At 45.1% G+C, this 19,611-nt stretch overlaps 1 protein-coding gene across 1 annotated transcript; it reads left to right on the forward strand.

Annotated features, from left to right (window-relative positions):
* Window positions 1-12,343: 12,343 nt before the first annotated feature.
* Window positions 12,344-15,937, forward strand: LOC117862349 (uncharacterized). The gene has a single exon (XM_034745816.2). The coding sequence runs from the start codon at window positions 13,288-13,290 to the stop codon at window positions 15,682-15,684; it is 2,397 nt and encodes a 798-aa protein (XP_034601707.1). The 5' UTR covers window positions 12,344-13,287; the 3' UTR covers window positions 15,685-15,937.
* The last annotated feature ends 3,674 nt before the right edge of the window (window positions 15,938-19,611 follow it).

Raw genomic sequence — 19,611 nt, forward strand, 5'->3', positions numbered from 1 at the left:
ATGCTCCAATTTAGTCCAATTTCCAGTGAAAATAGAATGTCCTCCAAAATACAACACGTATGTAATAATGGGGTTGTTTCAAGTGGCAAGTGACGGGTTAGTATAAGAATACGTAAGATAACACCACTTAAATGGTACTAAAAATGTGTCAATAACGAGCGTCAACAATTCTCCCATGCTTAAACCTTGCTCGTCCTCGAGTATGTCCAAGTTACTTGCTTAATCAGGAAGCATTGCCCTTCGATGCCATCCCTGCACTCAGTCATACATAACAAGACACATCGCTCTCTCAAGTATTTAGCATCAAAATTCAAGTTGTGACCGGCTAATTTTTATCATGGAAGATAGACTAGCAATAAAAAACATGCCATAATAAAAATAAATACAATGCTCTTGAACTTAAGTGAACTTTAGACCTTTACCTTGTTTTAACGTGAAGAGTTTTTGAAAAAGATGCAAATCTAACACAAGTGAGATTCTCCTACAACAGTTCATGGAAACACTCATCTCATCAAGTCACTCAAGCCTGTACTAGAATATTTTCAACCTATTCTACTCATATATGAAAGTGGAAGACTTATGTGGAGCTTGGTAGGTAGAAACAGTCCTAGCAAAATATTACATCTGAAATATTGTCAAACTAAGAGAGAGATCTATTGGGATTATTGAGACTTGTCATAAAGGCCACGGAAAATAAATGTTGGAGAGGGAGGGGATGAAACACACACATTTAGATACCTGGATATGTGCAAGGGCAAAGGATAATCGTGAGACATAAATGAAGTTCCCGTAATCGGATTGCACATGATTGGAAAAATGAGTATGTATCAATCCTTAATCTTGAGAGCACTGGGAACTTTAATGAGGCTCAAAGAACTGAGGAGCATTTTATTCTTTTTCTCCTTTATTTTTTTCTGTTTTCATTCCTTTTTCACTTCTTTCTTTCTTTTTCCTCTTTTTGTTTTCTTTTTGCTCCTCAGAACTTCTTGCAACATAGTACTTTACTTAGCAGTAGTCAGAGATAATGCGATGACTCCTCTCCCATACTTAGACGATGCTCGTCCTCGAGCATGATAGAGAAAGAAAGATAAACTGCTGCGGTAAGTACTAAAATCTTCAATCTTCATGAGAAAATTAATTTATTGTTCTGGAGGATCATCCACACCAAAATTCAGATGGTCCAAGGGGAAATCACCCAGGCGGATCGGCCTAAGTGTGTCCAGGCCGATCGGCCTGGCCCCTCCTGGCCTCTATTTCCTTCGCTTTTTATTCTTCACAATGGTGGACCCCTCCAAATATTATTTTTCTTGAAAAGGTAATGATATATCTTCTAGATCCTTGTCGAAATATTTTTCCACACTCAATAATAGATTGTGGTCAAGGAGGTAGTCACACAAATGATAATTTGGGTTTAGGTTGGATGCCTAGAGAAGTTTACGAAATTTTCAGTGTAGAAACTCACAATACATGGACAGAAAGGCTATCAAGAAAAAGGTTTACACAAAGGAGATGACCAGATTCTATGTCTCATACCACAGAAATCAATCTTAATCCAACTCATCAAAATATAAGTTTGCAATCTAAAGGTTTCATCATGAAAGATCATGCATATATATAGGCTTTGGTAGGTAGAACTGTGCAAGAGATTTACAAATGTAGATAGCATATGAATTAATTTTAAATAAAACAAATCAAGTTATCGGGTCATCAAAAAACTCAAATCAAAGAGCAGCTGAGAGTTTCTGGGTCTAGAATTTAGTCATTTAACCTCCACAATTAAAGCTGATATTTAATCAATTTAAGTTCATTAAATAGGAGAGCAATTAGTCAAGACATATAAAACATTGTGTAGGTAAAACAAAGCGGCAACCTTCGTCATTTTTCCATAAGCAATATTATACCAAAATTATTAACATCGTGGTGAGCACAAGGTGATGGTGATCATGATTTATCGAAAATAAAAACTAGGTTGTACTCCTAGAAGCCATGTTATTATCGAGAGATATACAAAGGTTGTATCAAGCTTATGGTTGAAGGCTTATATACATAGGCATTTAAGAAAGAGATGGATAAAGAGAATGTTGAGGAAGAATTTACCATCCTTTCGATGCTTCTAATGAAGTGTAGTGCAACCTCCCCCATGCTTAAGCATCGTGCTTAGCATGGAACAAGAAAAATGAGCATCATCTGGCAACCGTGATCGTGTTCCATACAGCATTTTTATCTTCGTCCGCCAAGTCTTCCTCTATGCTTAGCATTGTGCTAGGCATGGAAGAAGAAGATGAAGCATTTTATGATTGTTGAAACCCGTGTGCTCCGTGTCCGTGTCCAGAGCTTGTCTTTATGCTTCTTCACTTTTGTCGCCTTTATTGTCCTTTAAATTCTTCTCTTTCCTTTCATGAAAGCGTTTCACCATGCATGCAAAACAATTCAAGTGCACATACTACCCCCGAGGTGACGGTCGGGAGTAGAAGTAATCGCCAACAAACCAACAGCATCCCTAAGACTTAAGTTGTGGCATAGCTAATCCAGTAAAAAAAATAAAAATAAAAACCTAATGAGTGTATGTGAGTGCAAGTGTAAATGCAAATGATAGGTAGGAACATAAACAACATAATGTTTACACCAAGTTCTAAACACCATGCTCACAACTAGGTTGTTGACATTCTCCATAGCCATAAAAAATTGTTAACCAAGGTTAAATACTATGCTTTTTCCAAGATCAATAACTCTTTACAGCACAAGAAAAATAAAGCGCATCGCAAAGCTTATTAACCAACCAATGCAATATGGAGACAATATGAATAGCTAGCAAGGTTTATCAAACTGAATGATGAAGGTCTAAAATCATGTCTAAACACCATGTTTACACAAGATTGCAAAAGGAAAATGTCATGCAAGCATTAATATAGATCTGAAAGCATTCATCATAAAGTTTTAGAAAAAACTTAAGCTAACACATGAATGATGGAATAAATGCAAATGGACATGCAAAAGATTAGAAAAATAGGGGCTAGCAAAGTCAAAAAGACTATCAAAGTTGTTCTGCAATTAATTGAGTAAAAAAGAATCGCTTAGAATGACAAAGCAAGGTTGGCCACTTCATAAGAAGTCAAGCAATGTCAACAAGAAAATCATTCATTGAAAAGTCCCAGCAACCAAACTAACAAGGCTTAGGGTAGGTTCAAAGGTATCCTATATTTTTGGCTCAAAATAAGAAATTCTATCTAAGGTGGTTTCAAAACAAAAGGAAAAACAAGGGTTATTTTCTATGAAAAACAAATCCTAAGGTTTTAGGATGGCTAAGGTAGGCTTGTCAAGATTTTTAGTTAGAACAGAGGATAGAACTAGATTTGGCTGATCTGAATGGTGCAACAAACCGATCAACATAAGTTAACCCTACTTTTGTTGGCTCTGGTTTTCAGCGAGGTTGATAGGAAGGTTTAGGTGGAAAAGAGTTTTAACAAAAGATTATAAAACAAAATAAATCATGCAGTGCAGTGCAAGGTGGAAAATAATATGATATGATGGTGGTCTAACAAAAAATCAGTGGTAGCAGCTACCTACTAGTAATACTGCAACTTGTAAACCTTGGTGTATATGAGACATGAAGGTATTTTACTAAGCATGAGCTCATTGCAAAATTAATTATGCGACACACGTGCTCTCTGCAAATTCCTTCTGTTGCTGCCTTTCTAGTTCCTAAATCCTAACTCAGATATTTTATTGTGAGCTTTGCTGCAGGATGTCGTCAGTTGCATCACTTTAACTAAGGGGTGTTTGGATCCTTAAGATAAAGTCTAGTCCATATCACATCGAATCTTCAGAGGCTAATTAGGAGGACTAAATATGAGTTAATTATAAAACTAATTACACAGATGGAGGTTAATTCGCAAGATGAATTTATTAAGCCTAATTAATTAATGATTAGCACATGTTTACTGTAGCATCACATTGTCAAATCATGGACTAATTAGGCCGCCTCCATCTATGCAATTAGTTTTATAATTAGTCTATATTTAATACTCTTAATTAGTGATGTGATAGAAACTTTAGTTTGGACTCAAGAACCTTAACACCCCCTAACACTGCATAGCTAGTAGCGAAGGTAATAACAAGTCCGGGTTGTTTTTTCTGACTTGAATACCGTGCGTAGTGTGTCCATTGAACACTTTGTTTAGCTACATGCATCTGTTCATTTTTTTAATGTCAATTTGAATGCTACTGTGTAGTACATAACTTTCATCAGGCATGCAACTCAAAGAGTCTATCAATTTGAACTTTACTGTGATCAAATCTGGTTCTTTGTCTATGCTTAGAAATAATTCAAATATGTTAAAACTTTACATATCTAAATTGTTAGTTTTTTTTCAGGAAAACTGCTAATATGCTTTCTCAGTATTTGCATAGTTCAGGAAATAGTTCAGTTTGTTGCTATAGTTTCTTGCACTATGCAGTGACTTGGTACCTTGGTGTATATGAGACATGAAGGTATTTCACTAAGCATGAGCTCATTGCAAAATGAATTATGCAATACATGTGCTCTTTGTTTTAAGTGAGAGTCTGAGATAGTAGGACTATGTACACTTTGTTTTGCTGTTCTTACTTAGTAGCTTGTATCCTCTTCGGTCTCTGTTTTGTTCTGCAGTCCAGCAGCAACAGCTCAGGTTTTGTTGGCCAATCATTGATTGCATGGCTGGTTACTTCATTTGGTTATTTAATCATTTTTGGTACTGTTCCTGTTTCATGATTTTGTGCATGTTAGCATGTATGTAGAAAAAGAAATCAGAGTGCTTCTTGTTGGCGTGATTAATGACTAATGTGGTTATTGCCCTAGCTGAACTGAAACACTGTCGATGCATAGCAGTTTGAAAGCTAATGTGATTTATTCATTTACTGGTTGCAGCATGCAAGGAGGGGGGATGAGGGACTGCAGACCACGGCAAAAAAAGATGGTACCTTCTTCCAAAACCATACTCTTGAATTCTACATGCAAATCTAAAACATGCCTTACATGTTTTGATGATCCGAAAGTCTTTAGTCTGAACTTCTAATGCAAACTCTGAACTATAATGCTTTGACTGACTAAACGTGACACGAACATATGAACTTGTAATGCTCTTAGTCTTTGAAAGACTAAACATGAAATTTGTTTTGTACATTGATTTTTTTCCTTTTATGCTAACCCTTATACCTGGTAGATTTGGTTATTAATTGGTGCTAGAAATTTAGAGGACATCAATATACCCTTTTTTTAGTGTATATTAGATTCTTAATGTATACTTATTTGCGTGCACCGATGCTACTTGAACGGGATCAAAATTTCATAGCTGAGCTAGAGTACTATATATATTGGTGGTGATGCATATTTTTTTTTTGTTGCAGATTACTGATGAGAAGATTCCGTGGATGCAAGATGAAAACATGAATGTAACCACCTATTTTAATGTGTTTCTGAATGTAACATGAGATGTTGAATCTGATATGCTGTAATTTTGATAAACTTGGTATGTCTTTTGGGCTCAAATGGTTGTTCTAATAAATGGGCTAACTGTTTTAGTGGGTTGAAATTTGATGGGTATTCTGATGGGCTGAAATTTTTATGGGCTAAGTGTAGTGGGCTAAAAAGTGAAGTGGCCTGCTTCTAAAATGAGCCCATTAATAAATAGGCCATGAATGCAAAGTCATCGTCCACGTCAGCAGCCATGTTATTGTCCATGTCATTGTCACCACCCATGTCATTTTTCACGTCATAAGCCATGTCATCATCATCATTATCCACATCATTAGTCATGTCAGCTGCCATGTCAACAGCCACATCATCATCACTATCCACATCACTAGCCATGTCAACCACCACGTCAACGTCCACATCACTTATGGGTAATGTGGCTACTTTATCCATGACGAATATAATCTATGTGGCAACTATCTGTGATGTTTATTTTCGTCATTGATATTGGGCTTGGGTTGGGCTGGGCTGTGCGGGCCTAAGGGCGTTTTGTGACGGTTAAGAAATGTCATAGATTGTGCTAATTTATGATGATTACGAAGAAACGTCGATCGATTTAACCTGTGACGCTCAATACATAATGTTATCTAAAATCGTCACTGACACTACTTTATGATGGTTTTTCAAGGATCTGTGATAAATTTGTTCCATCACAGATTAAATAGTTTCTTGTAGTGTTCTATTATTCTTCCTTCTTCCTAAAAATCATGAAGAGGTTAAAAGGGGCTCCATTATCCGAGCGGGGGTAGGGGGCTTGAGCTTCACCCACCCCACGGCTAGGTCCGTCCTTATCTGTAGTCATAAAACTGAAAATCTGAGCGATAAGAGAATCCTGGAATGAAATTGTATCCATCGATGAAGTCCTTGTCTTAGATTCACATTTATTGTAACTTCAAGTTGTGAATATATCGATGTAAGTGAAGAGACAAGAATATCATGCCACACTAAACACATACGCACTCAAATTACGTGCTGTGCGCAACTAGCTACATATATATACTGTTCTGGGAATCACGTTGCATCGGGGAGACTACCAAAACTAGCCAAAGAGGCCCATAGAAATGGGCTGATTAGAGGTCTAAAAGGTTCTTCCCGACAGGAAAAGGGGGCAAATAAATTTTCAACCCGTAAAAAGATGTCACGTCTAATCCGAAGCTTTTGTTCGTAGCTTCATAAATAAGATAACCAGCCGGATTCTTAACAGACTGCAGCAAGATGCCTTTTACATAGCTGTCCCGGCCTCACATCGGGATAATTTAGTGGTTTAGGGCAGTTGTGAATGTCATTAGTCAAATTAACCTTCGCGTAGTTTAGATCATTATGTTAATTATACAGGGAAATCTCTTCCTTATTATTACGAGACGAGCATAGTTCGGTTGGTAGGAGATATATGTATGCAGGTTAAGTTCATGTCCTTTCAATGCATGGGAGTTTATGTCCATTTTTTTATATGTACTATTTAATCAGTAAGGTTTCTTTTTCTTATTGTCCAAACACGTACAAATAAATGTTTCCTTTTTCCAAAGGCACTAATGGAAAATATAAGAGATGTTTTATTATTTCAAATGTGCTCAGGAATTTGTAAATCGAAAACTTTTCTGTTGCTGCCCTATTCAGTTATATAAAGGTATTCGTAAACACTGTTATACGTTCTGTTTTTGCACACTTATTTTCTAATAAGTAAATGCTGCTGGAATCGAATGGAGCAATCGCAAAAGAAATCTTTACGCACTCCCATTTCTGTGTCGGCGACCTTTGCTAGTTCCAACAGACTAGATCACTGCTACTCAAGTTAAGTTACGTAAAATTGAAAGGAATTACATCTGCTACGTCGCAAGGAAAAAAACAGAGGTGAAGTTACATTTCTCACCCACTGACCAGTGACCACTGTTAGTTGTTTCCTTGTTCGTTTTGGGCCATGTGGGTCGGTCGACAGCAAAACCATTAATTATTATTCCTAAACATACCTAGACGCAGCATGCAGAGCTAGAGTGAGAGGGCCGGGGCCTGGGGCCATCAGGCCATGCCATAGACATATAGAGGTAGCCCACCGCGAAACCACTACACCTACCATTAATGGCGACCCCGTAATCGTGTTTTAGGTCGTTATTCCCCTTTTCCCGGCCGCTCACGGAGAGAGAAAGTGTGTGTGAGAGAGAGTGTATGTGGCAGATGATACGCAGACGTATGCCACGCATTAAAATATTCCCCTGCGGATTGCACGAATCATTCGATGTAAAAAAAGGTGATTGAAATGACCAAAAGGCGGTCATAATCACCATCCCCCCTGCCCGCCCGATCAAATAATACTATATCCCTTCGCCTCCAAAATCGCTATGCCTACCGGCGCCGTCGTCAACACTTGCACTGCCATGCAACCTCATGAAACCAGCAGTACTGGTGTTTTGGTCTCTCTCTCTCTAAAAAAAGAAAGAAAAAAATAATTTCATTTCCCAAAAGGCATGCACCAGCGACGATTATCATACAAGCATCAGCAAAAGCAGGCTTTGTTAATCGTTAGATCAGACTCGTACTGTACTATTCTATTCTGTATCAGTATATATAAATAGTAGTGGTTGCTTATTATGTTGATTAATACGTACTGAACTGGTTGAGGAGACTCCTGTACGTTTTTATCTAGGGGCATGGCTTGCCTTTCAGCACAAGCCGCTGCTGTTGCTGCCACCCTGACGTGCGCGCGCGCACACACAAGAGCACATCATCCGTGGCAATCAGGGTCTTTTCATCTTTTTTCCCTCCAGGAAAGGGGCAGGTCATGTCAAAATTGGACATTTTCTCCAGGATGTAGCGAATTCAAGCTACATGCCGTGTACATAAAAAGGATCCCACCCAGCGAGCACAAAGCTACTTTCTTTTGTTCCTTAGGCCAAGCTAGTACTCCTATAGGGGTAGATCAGATGTGAGAGCCATACAATCTCCCAGGATATTACCATGTTGGAAAATCATATCTGCACATATATATTCCACAACATCATGATACGAAATTTGTTTTAGGAAAAAGGGGCCAGACGGACGACAATACTTTACAAGTTGTATCGTACGTGGAGTGGGCAGCAGGGATTTTCAGTTCGTTTGTGCGCCTCCCTACCTTTTAGACCGGAGCAGATTAGCGGAGAGACCAGGACATTGGCTGCATGGACAATATGGTAGCCATTTGTGGCTGGAGAATATCTAGTGGGAGCCACGGTTGATTTCTAAATATCAAAACTTTTCTAGTTATAGCACCGAAGCAGCGTGAAGTTTTTTAAAACAGAAATTGCGAAGAAACGGTACGGTCTATGCCTCAATATAGTATTGCGTCGCAATTTAAATTATTTTGGAAAGCCCTAGCTAGTGGCCCATACACTTTGGGTGGGGTAGTAAAGAGATTATATATAAAAGCTTGAGTGCAATGGCTTCAGCTCATACAAAAGGACCATAAAAAGACTTAAATAAGCTAATCGAGCTATGGGTTGCTAATCATTTTTTTTCAATGATAGGCAACATGTTGGTGGACAAAGAGACATCTTCGGTGAATTCATCAATCTCAATTTATGATAGGTGAGTGTGTCTGAATATGAGCATATGAACGACTGTGTTAGGGCAGTCCCAATGTGCGAAACCATCGTAGTTTTCATAGTCTAGGATATTGTATCAAGAAATCATCCTTCACAATGCAACTTTTTATCTAGAATCTAAACAAAAATTCAACCAATCATTCTGTCTTCTAGTACCAGATTCTCTATGCACGTAAAGGAGGCCCGGTGCCTGGTGGACTCCCTGTGCGCACTGGATCCAGAGGAGGCCGCTGAAAACCAGTGGTTTCTCCCCAATGCCATTTCTCTGGTTTCTTGGTGCGTTGATTCCCGTGAAGACTTAGTTTCCTGAGAAGGAAACCATTTCTTAGTTGTGCGTTCTCCCTCTACATTAACTTCATTGCCACATAAGCAAAAAGCTGAGTTGTCAAGGTAATTAATAGACATAGAAACTATCATCAATGTCCCATTGGGACTGCCCTTAGTACTATGTCTTAAAAACAATAAATACAACAAATCACTCTAGGAAATGTTGTCCAAGAGGCATACGTGTCCATAGGCTATATTTCTTGTAAAAGTGCAATACAATTGCAAAATAGGTGAAAATATGGTCTAGAGTTCTAAAAAAATCCCAAGAAATCAAGGTAGTTGGCATAGGAAGGAATCTTTAAAAACTGTCTTTTAAGGGTATATTTGAGTCACGTTAGGCAGAATTAAATAAGGGGCAAATGCATATTCTTCTATTCTCCTTAATCTATCTTAAAAAGCTTAGGATCATCCCTTATATTAACTCTAGGATGGAGGGAGTATAAGCTATTCAAAGTGGATATTTTTCCTAACCGATGGAAAAAAAAAAGGAGAAAAGAGGCGTAGTACTCTATAGCAGAAATGAAGACAATTTATCGTCATATTACCCGTACATATGGATAATATATATTGTAAAAAATAGTTCTAGTCTAATTAACAGCTGATTACTTGAGGTGTACACTCTTATCTCATGCTTTATTGGCTAAATTTTAAGACAAAAATTGAGGATCTAGGTTGTGTAATGTTGGCTTTTATACAATATATATAAAATACAGTTTAAAACTCCGAGTTACAAGCAACTAGTACTCCTTGACAATAAAACATAAACGGACAAAATACGATTTATTTTTTGTATAACTGGTACGTGAGGAATAGGATTCTTGTCCATTGAGTTGCCGTGTTGTTGTTTTTTTTCCCGTATACTCCCTCCGTTCTACATTATACTCCCTCCGTTCCAAATTGTAGGTCGTTTTAGCTTTTTTAGGTTCATATAGATATTATTATGCATAATAATAATTATATTATATGTCTAGATGCATAATAATATCTATGAATCTAAAAAAGCTAAAACGATCTACAATTTGGAACGGAGGGAGTAGGTCATTTTGGTTTTTCTAGGTTTATACATGTTATTATATATCTAGACATACACTATATATATATATGCATAATAATATCTATGAACTTAGAAAGTCAAAACAACCTATAATTTGAAACAGAGGGAGTATATACGTAGTGTGTATCCTCAGGCCTCCCATGTGGTGCAGTGAGGACATGAATTTGGTATGATGGTTTGCAGTTGCAACGTGTGCAGGCGGCTGGGGTACCCAAACTGTTCACGACTTCACGTTGCTTATTTGACGATTATATCAGTGGGGTATCGGAGTAGCAGTATGATCCAGTAGTTGCCGGATGGAAATTTTTTTTGAAGAAATGCAGGATGTCCCAGTCGTACATTCATAGGCACCATTTACTGCCATTTACTATGTATCCTGATCCATAACCCCAACTAATTTCTTTCTTGAAATTACTAAAGACCCACTGCGGCAGAGTAAAATAATTTGGAATCTTCGAAACTGGACATTATACTATATGTGACAAAAGAATTATCTCTACCATTTTATAAGAGTAAAATATTAAACGAATTAAGAAGAGCAGCAACAATTAAGATTGTGCACGGTTTGCATGTGGAATCCGTAAATAATCCATGTACGCCTTGTTGTCCGTCCTTGAAACAAATCCGGGAAATTCAACGAACGTGGCTAGCTTTTTCAAACGTTTCCCATCAATGTGAATAGCTTTTTTCCAGGTGGGTGGCAATACGTGTACAACGCAGCGATTGCAGGGCAGCAGGGTCACACACACCCCGACCCAGAATTGGTACCCGTCTATGTTGGGTTGGGCACGCAATTAATCTCTCAAGGGAATACAGTAGAGGGGAAGGGAGTAGCCCCTCCTCCCTGGCCAATTACGCATGCCTTCCAAAGAGTCCAATGTCATGTCCTCCGTCCAATGGGCTGATGCCACGTATACGTCCTTGGACTGGTACACCACAGACCAGACCGACATGCGTGCCACAAAGGAAAAGAGAAAAACGAAAAAGAAAAGGGAAAAAAAATCTGTGTCCCGGATCGGAGAGGAACCTATCGTTGATCCATCCATGGCTAAATCATTAGGTCTACGCTGGTGCTGACTCCGATCGCTCGTTTGCACCCTATGCCCCTCCTATATCATCATACCGGGCAGCCAAAAGCAAGCAGAGCGCCTGTGTGCTCCCTCCTACAGTACAGCACAGACTTATATGTGCTTGTAGAATTGCACTTGATGAATGACTAGTTACAAATTTGTCACAGCATTTTTGGCCGTGACATCAGCTAACAATGCTGCTAAAAATACCCAGGGAGGAGAAAAGCACAGGAAACGAAAGGCACAGGGCCGCACGGCAAAACGGCAGCGGAATCGCACCGCCGCCGGGAAGAAACGGTCTCGGGTGACAAGAAAGGTCTCGGTCTAGATGAACAGGGCGCGGAGTGGCCGGACCTGACTCTCTCCCTCTCTCTATCTCACCTCGCGGCGACGAGGGCCACTAGAAAACTATTCCGCCACAATAATTGTATTGGCACTGTATACTAGTATATTGTATCGCGTCGTAGGCAGGGTGGTCATTGCATAGTAGCCTATACACTACCGGTAGAGAGCGAGGCACAGGGCAGCACACTTGTACGCACGCACACAATGCCCTTGCTCTCATGTAGTATTTTACATATAGGCCTTGTGTACCATAAACAACAGGGCAGCGTTCTCCCAGAGGCATTCCTCTTGCGGAGGCGGCCTGGTGCCCTGGACCCTGGTGGTGTGGTGGGCGTTGGGGGCGGTCAACCCTTCCCCAAAGACCAAAGAAACGAAGGAAAAAAAAAAATTGGATGAAGGGAGAGGTTCCCCTTCCCCTCCTTTAAATTCCTAGCTTGCCCTCGCCACTTCCTCCTTCCCATCTCCATCCCCCACCGTCATCATCCATCCATCACCTCCTCCCTCGTCTTCCCCCCGCCTACCAGCAGCAGTAAACCAAACCAACCAGTGAGCCCCCAAATCCCCCCCCTCTACTCTCCGGCCTCTCCCCACCCTCACAATCCACTACGCTACTATTCCAGCTTGCAGCGACCAAGGAAGTAGAAGTGTATCCACAAAACAAGCACCGGGCAGAATCGCAAGCTGCCACAACAACAGATTGATTAGATTTCCTTTCCCCCATTATTTTCGGGGAGAGGCAGGTGCTGTGGTTGTGTACACACAGGGCACCACCGCCAAGGGCAGGGGAGGCTCTGCCTATAAGAAGAAGAGAACGTCTGGAAAAAAGAAAAATATTGTATTGGTATTGGGAGGAGAGGACACAGGGGCAGAGGGAGACTCTTCTCAATTCATCTATCTCTTCCTCCTCCTCGCCTCTCCCCTTTTGTCCCTATCAAGCCCTTTTTTTTGTGTCTCTCTCCTCTTTCTTTCTACCTCCGCCTTGGCATTGCCCTGCATTGTTTTCTCCTCCTTCTCACCCCCGCATCCCAAATCTTTCTTCCTTTCTAAACCCCCAAAAACCTCCACGAAATACCCCACCCACCCCCGGACACAGCGCGCCCATGGACGGCCCACCGCGGCCGCCGCCGCCCAATGCGCCGCGCCGATCGCCGGCTGCGCGCGCCGCCGGCCGACGACTCCCGCATTAGCTGCGGCCCGCGGGAAATTCCACGCCGCCGCCGCCGCGGGATTCGATTGGCGGGTTGGTGACCCGAAAGGAAGATAGGGAGGGGGTGGTTCCCTTCCTTTCCCTTTTCCCTGCCGCCCGGCGCGATCGGCGCGCCGATCGCTGGTTGGTTACTTCGTCCGCCCGTCCGCGCCGTCCCTTCTTCCCCGGGCGGGGAGGCGATCGGTCCGGCCGCCATGTCCACGGCGTCGGCCAAGGAGGAGCAGGCGGCCGCGTCGGCGTCGGCGGCGCCGGCGCCCGCAATGGGCGGCGAGGAGGCCGCCGCGCGCGCCGCGCAAAAGCGCTACGAGGCCCTCCTCACCGTGCGGGCCAAGGCGGTCAAGGGCAAGGGCGCCTGGTACTGGGCGCACCTCGAGCCCGTCCTCGTCCCGCCCGCCGACACCGGCATGCCGCCCAAGGCCGTCAAGCTCCGCTGCGCCCTCTGCTCCGCCGTCTTCTCCGCCTCCAACCCGTCCAGGACCGCCTCCGAGCACCTCAAGCGCGGCACCTGTCCCAACTTCGCCGCGCCACCGCCGGGGCCCGCCGCCGCCTCGGGCTCGCAGCAGTCGCCCACGCCCACGCCCGCGCAACACCAGCAGCTGGCGCTGCCGTCCAACTCCACCGCCTCCTCCCCTATCCCCATCTCCTACATTGCGCCCTCCTCACCGCGCCACCAGCACCACCAGCACCACCACCACTCCGGCAGCCGCAAGCGCCACTCCATGCCTCCCGCCTACACGCCCGCGGACCCCCGCCAGCACCTCGTCGTCGTCGACCCATCCTCGGCCTACTCCCCCGCGCTGCCCGCGCTGCCGGCGCCTCCGCCGCCGCACCAGTCGGCGCTCGTGCTCTCCGGCGGCAAGGAGGACCTCGGCGCACTCGCCATGCTCGAGGACAGCGTAAAGCGCCTCAAGTCACCCAAGGCGTCGCCGGCGGCAATGATGCCCAAGGCGCAGGCCGACGCCGCGCTCGGCTTGCTCGCCGACTGGTTCCTCGAGTCCTCGGCCGGCGTGTCGCTCTCCTCGGCAAGCCATCCCAAGCTCCGGGCCTTCCTCCGCCACGTCGGGCTGCCAGACCTGCAGCGCGCCGACCTCGCCGGCCCGCGGCTCGACGCCCGCTTCGCCGAGGCCCGCGCCGACGCCACCGCGCGGGTCCGTGACGCACTCTTCTTCCAGTTCGCCGCCGACGGCTGGCGAGAGCAGGTGGTCACTCTTTCCGTCAACCTCCCCAATGGCACGTCCGTGTTCCACCGCGCTGTGCCGGTACCCGCGGTGGCGCCCTCGGACTATGCTGAGGAGCTGATGCTCGACGCCGTGGCGTCCGTCTCGTCCTCTGGCTCCTCCAATGATCTCCACCGTTGCGCGGGCATCGTTTCTGACCGCTTCAAATCAAAGGCGCTGCGTGATCTCGAGAACAAGCACCATTGGATGGTGAACCTGTCTTGCCAAATCCATGGCTTCACCCGTTTGGTGCGGGACTTCGCGCGGGAGCTCCCGCTCTTCCGCTCTGCTGCAGCCAAGTCTGCCAAGCTTGCCGCCTACTTCAATGCCAAGCAGACGGTGCGGTCCCTGCTGCAAAAGTATCAAATCCAAGAGCTCGGGCATGCCTCGCTCCTTCGAGTCGCACATGTGCCGTTTAACGGCAATGGCAGTGACTTCCGGGCGGCCTTTGAGATGCTGGAGGACATTTTGAACTCTGCACACCCTCTCCATCGTGCTGTGCAGGAGGACTCCTACAAGCTGGTGTGCATCGACGACTCAGTTGCAAGGGAGATGGGGGAGATGGTGCACAATGAGGCCTTCTGGATAGAGGTTGATGCTGTGCATTCGCTTGTGAAGTTGATCATGGACATGGTGAAGGAGATGGAGGGTGACCGGCCTCTTGTTGGGCAATGCCTACCACTCTGGGAGGAATTACGCAGCAAGGTTAGAGATTGGTGTGAGAAATTTAACGTTGATGAAGGCATTGCTCTGAATGTTGTTGAGAAAAGGTTCAGAAAGAACTACCACCCAGCCTGGTCCGCAGCATTCATTTTGGATCCTCTCTACCTTGTCAAGGATGCCAGTGGGCGTTACCTTCCTCCGTTCAAATGCTTGGCTCCTGATCAGGAGAAGGATGTCGACAGGCTGATCACCAGAATGGTGTCACAGGAAGAGGCGCACCTTGCTCTGATGGAGCTGATGAAATGGCGGTCAGATGGATTGGACCCGTTGTATGCGCAGGCTGTGCAGGTGAGGCAGCCTGACCCGTCCACAGGGAAGATGAAGGTCGCGAATAAGCAGAGCAGCAGACTTGTTTGGGAGACGTGCTTGAGCGAGTTCAAGTCACTCGGTAAGGTAGCTGTGCGGCTCATCTTCCTCCATGCAACCTCCAGGGGATTCAGGTGCACACCATCGATGGTGCGCTGGCTCTCTTCCCCAGGGAGCTTGGCAAGTAGCACTAATCGGGCACACCGGTTGGTTTTTGTTGCTGCAAATTCAAAGCTTGAGAGGAGGGACTTCTCGAGTGATGAAGACAAGGATGCAGAGTTACTTGCTGAAGGGGCGGATGATTTCGCAAATGAACCTGGGAATGTGGAACCCTCATCAGTGTAACATTCCATTTTAATTGTTTCCTCTTACTTTTGCTTGGCTTCTAGAATTTCTTCCTTGTGCCCATATTGTTAATTCTTGCTTCCTCGCTCTAGATTTTGGTGGGGTGGGGAGTTGGGCATGAGATGGAGATATGCCTTGTCCTTTGATCATCAAGTTTGGTTAGCAAATGACTGTCTCTTTTGCCATATATGATTCTATGGGGCCATTGATGTTGCAGAGATTAATGAAGTGTTTCCTGTCAATATATTCATAATCGGTGATGCTTCGAACTGAGGAAGAGTGTATAACCATTTTGGTTCTTATGAAAATAATGTTGATATGCAGCAGTTCAGTGGAATCTGTTTTTTTCCTCATTATTTCTGTTGTGTGTTTCTTTTAATTTGACATAGACTGCTACCTCTGTTCGTGTACCTTGTTCTTCAATCTGTGATGCATTGCTTTTAGTGCATTGCTCTCCTCAGAATTAACCTGGCAAGAACAAAAGGTAGTTTCTTTCTTTCTTTTTACTGGGATAGACATAGCAGTTACTCCCTGTAATACTTGACAAAGAAATTGCTATCTTCCAACGTTATTGAGTACTTGCATTCCTGTTTTCGGTCTGTTCAAACAAACGTGCCTTATCTCCTAGAGGCATTGTGCATCATTGGAGGCATGGCTCTTCCTGGAACCAATCAATTCATTCATGGCTGGTCTCTCCTTACTACTACGCTGGCGAAGAAGGTACTGCATCTTCTCCAAGGTTCTTTCTGCTCGACTAATCCATGCATAGCTTTGTCCAACACTTTTGAGCTAGGATACGGGCCTGCAGCTTCCATTCGGCCGGCGATCAAGGTGATAAGGGCAGCCCCTACGATAAGCCTTTCACTCGCCTGTTATTTCTCTGAATCCTACCCATACCATTCATTTACTGTTTTCACCAGAGTAGGCTGAGCAGGACGCGTACTGGGAGGGAGGGACTACTGGCTTCTTGGCAAGGGAGCCATCATGTGAGCTGATGATGGTGATCGCCGTCGTCCTCGCCGTCACCTCCTCTGCGTCCATCTGCCCGGCGCTGGCTGCTGCACCGCCCATGATTGCGCCGGATGGAGGAGAAAAGCCGGTGTTGGAGGCGCAGACATGCCATGGTAGGCTTCCTTTCTTACCCACATCCCCATGCCGCCCGTCGCCATCAGGGCCTTTGACAATCATTCTCATACGCCTCCTCCGGTGACACCGAAAACATGGCCTTCAATCTGCAGGTGTACACACACGCCTCGAAACCTACTACTGAGGGGGAGGGATGGTGTCGGAGGGTAGCGTCTTGGCTGCATTGCAGTTTGCAAACCGCCGTATCGATCATTTGCTCATGGCAAGCTAGCTAAGCTCGGCGGAAAAGGCGTGAAATCAATTCAAACGGGCACCAAGGACGGGCTCCATTAGGGAGGGAGGACTGGAGAGCTGGAGGCGAATCGAAAAAGCCTGCGGCGTACAGGCTCCATTAGGGAGCGAGGACTGGAGCTGGAGGGAGGAGGAGCGAGAAAGCCTGCGGCGTACAGGCTGTCTTACATGGGTAAGACACATGGGGGCGTGGCCCGTATCATTTGATGATCCCTCCACCTCCCCTCGCTCTCTGAATCTCTCTCTGCTCGGGCACATGTTTACCTGACGGATCATTACCATTTGAACTTTATTAGGCGGCGTCGTAGGGGCGCCGAGGAGGTAATTATTGGGCGTAATGCGGTCAGTAAAGCGGTCGTGCTGACTGCTGGGGGCAGCGAGGGTGTGCATGGCGTCTCGTCCTTGCTGTTTTCTTTTTTGCTTCACCAGTGTCAGTCAGCCCAGCCGGCCGGTACTGCACTGCACTACTGCTTGCTGGAGAGGGAGAGGAGAGCTGTGTCAGCCGTGTTGTGCGTGTAGTGTAGGAGAGGAGACTGAGGAGTTGTCAAAGTGGTAGCGGTACGACGGCTGGTGCAGGAATAGGTGTATTGCGTGCCTTTTTCCCCGGTGGCTTTTTGCAACTTGGCGTACTATATTTTGTACACATGTTGCGTAGTAGTTGGGAATATGATGCTTTGGGAGTCCTTGAGACAGGCAGATAAAGCTCTGCTTAGCTTGCTCGGTATTCCTCTCTCCTTGGGTCCTACTTAGGAGCCGCTTTTTTCCTCATCTTGGACTAATGATCCGAGCTCTTGTTTGCTTTGCGAGCTCTTTTCCTCCCCGGTCAATACGAGAATGAGTACTGGATGGGCCCTGCAAGTGTAGACAAGCCGCGGGCGTAGAATCCCTGCCCATGACAGAGACGTACCCACAGTGGTACAGGGCCGGAAAGTATGCGTGCTGCCTATTCTGTGCAGCAGGGATTTGAAAGATCAAAGCGCCCCGGGCTCCCCTGTTCCGTTTTTAGGTGTTCTTAGGAAGTTAGGGTGCTGACCAAAGCCAGAGGAGAAAGGGCCATGTCGATACAAAGCCAGGATCGTGACTGATTCCCTTCCCTGTGCCATATCGATCGTAATCAGACGGAACAAGCTGCGACGTGGATGGTGCCATGTTGTTTGCTCCTAAACAAGCTTCGGCGAGCCGCTTTTTGTAGCAAAGTGGTGTGTGTCCGTGAGGAGGCTCGTCTCGTTGTTGCCGAGAAAGAGGGAAACACCTGAGGAGGAGGGATGGACGCCGATGCCGATGCCTCTGCTTGTCTTTCTTTCGTTCTCTCACACGCAGGGATCCGAGCTGAGAGCTTTGCTGTAGGTTTCTTTCGCTCTCACTCGCTCAGTCCTAGGGGAGAGGGAGACGGTGGGCTAGACGACCCCAACCCAACCCAACCGTCTCTCTCTGCGAAAGCACAGTGCGGTTGAGGTGAAGGCGAGGAGGCCCCAGTGCGTGCAGTGGATGTCAACCTCAGTCCCCTAGCAAAGGGACCGACCTCGCTGCTTATGTTCAGTCTGCGAGATAGCTTGGCCTTGTCTACTAGACGTTACCTCGAAGCCACCCCTCTCTCCTGTCGATCCGGAACTGTACACGTCATCTGCTTCCGCCCCCGCGCCCCCCCCCCCCCCCCCCCCAATGTATGGAGTAGGGTTCGTTGCGATTGTTCATTTATCCTGCTACCCTGCTCTCTCCATGTAGATTATTTTAGATTTTCTACGTTTATAAATATTATTATGCATCTAGATATATATTAAATATAGAAAAAAAATTATGAATCTAAAAACTTAAACTTAACGATCTATACTTTAAAACGGAGAAAGTAGTGGCTAATTAAGCCACCGTACCTCATTAGGCTTTGCTTGCTCATCTCCGGTCGGTCGACGACGGCGTCGGTGCCACGACGGGCGGCGTACGCGTGCACGATGGGTGCGCGTACGTCGGCGGTGGAGCCGAGCGCCACCACTGTCGGGGCAGATGCTCAAGACACGCGCTAGAGTACAACCGCGCTAATCACCTAGCGTCTACTTGTTTAATATGGGTACTTGTAGACGTAGACCACTTTTTTAATCGTACGTACGTAGCAGCGCAGAGAGAGGGGGGAGCAGAGCAACTTGCTGACAATAATGGAGGTGGTTATCTACAGTTCGCGCTTCGCTGCAAATGGTCTGTGCAAGTATCTTTTGCAAATCATTCAATAATGCAGTTGGATGCATGAGAGTAGCACGGAGGCGGCGGCAGCAGCTACGCGACGATGCATAGGGTTAATTTGAAGCTCGCGTGGCGGGCTATATATTCACCACTAGGATTAGGTGACAGCTAAAATTCCTCTTCTGCTTTGTTTTGTGCTTAGGCTGATGCTGAAAGTAAGATCGCATTAATGCATCGAACCAAATTAAAAAATAAAACATAATCTAAAATAAAACTGATCACATTCATATTAAATTCAAACAAATTTTTTTATCATAATGATCATTCGAGCACTGTATAATTTTTTTAGTAATTCATTGACTTTTGGATGTTAGT

This window comes from Setaria viridis, chromosome 1 (assembly GCF_005286985.2).
Source record: "Setaria viridis chromosome 1, Setaria_viridis_v4.0, whole genome shotgun sequence".
NCBI classification, from domain to species: domain Eukaryota; kingdom Viridiplantae; phylum Streptophyta; class Magnoliopsida; order Poales; family Poaceae; genus Setaria; species Setaria viridis.

Excerpts from the sequence above, each read along its gene's own strand:
- LOC117862349 (XM_034745816.2), top strand. The coding sequence starts at position 13,288 with ATGTCCACGGCGTCGGCCAAGGAGGAGCAGGCGGCCGCGTCGGCGTCG.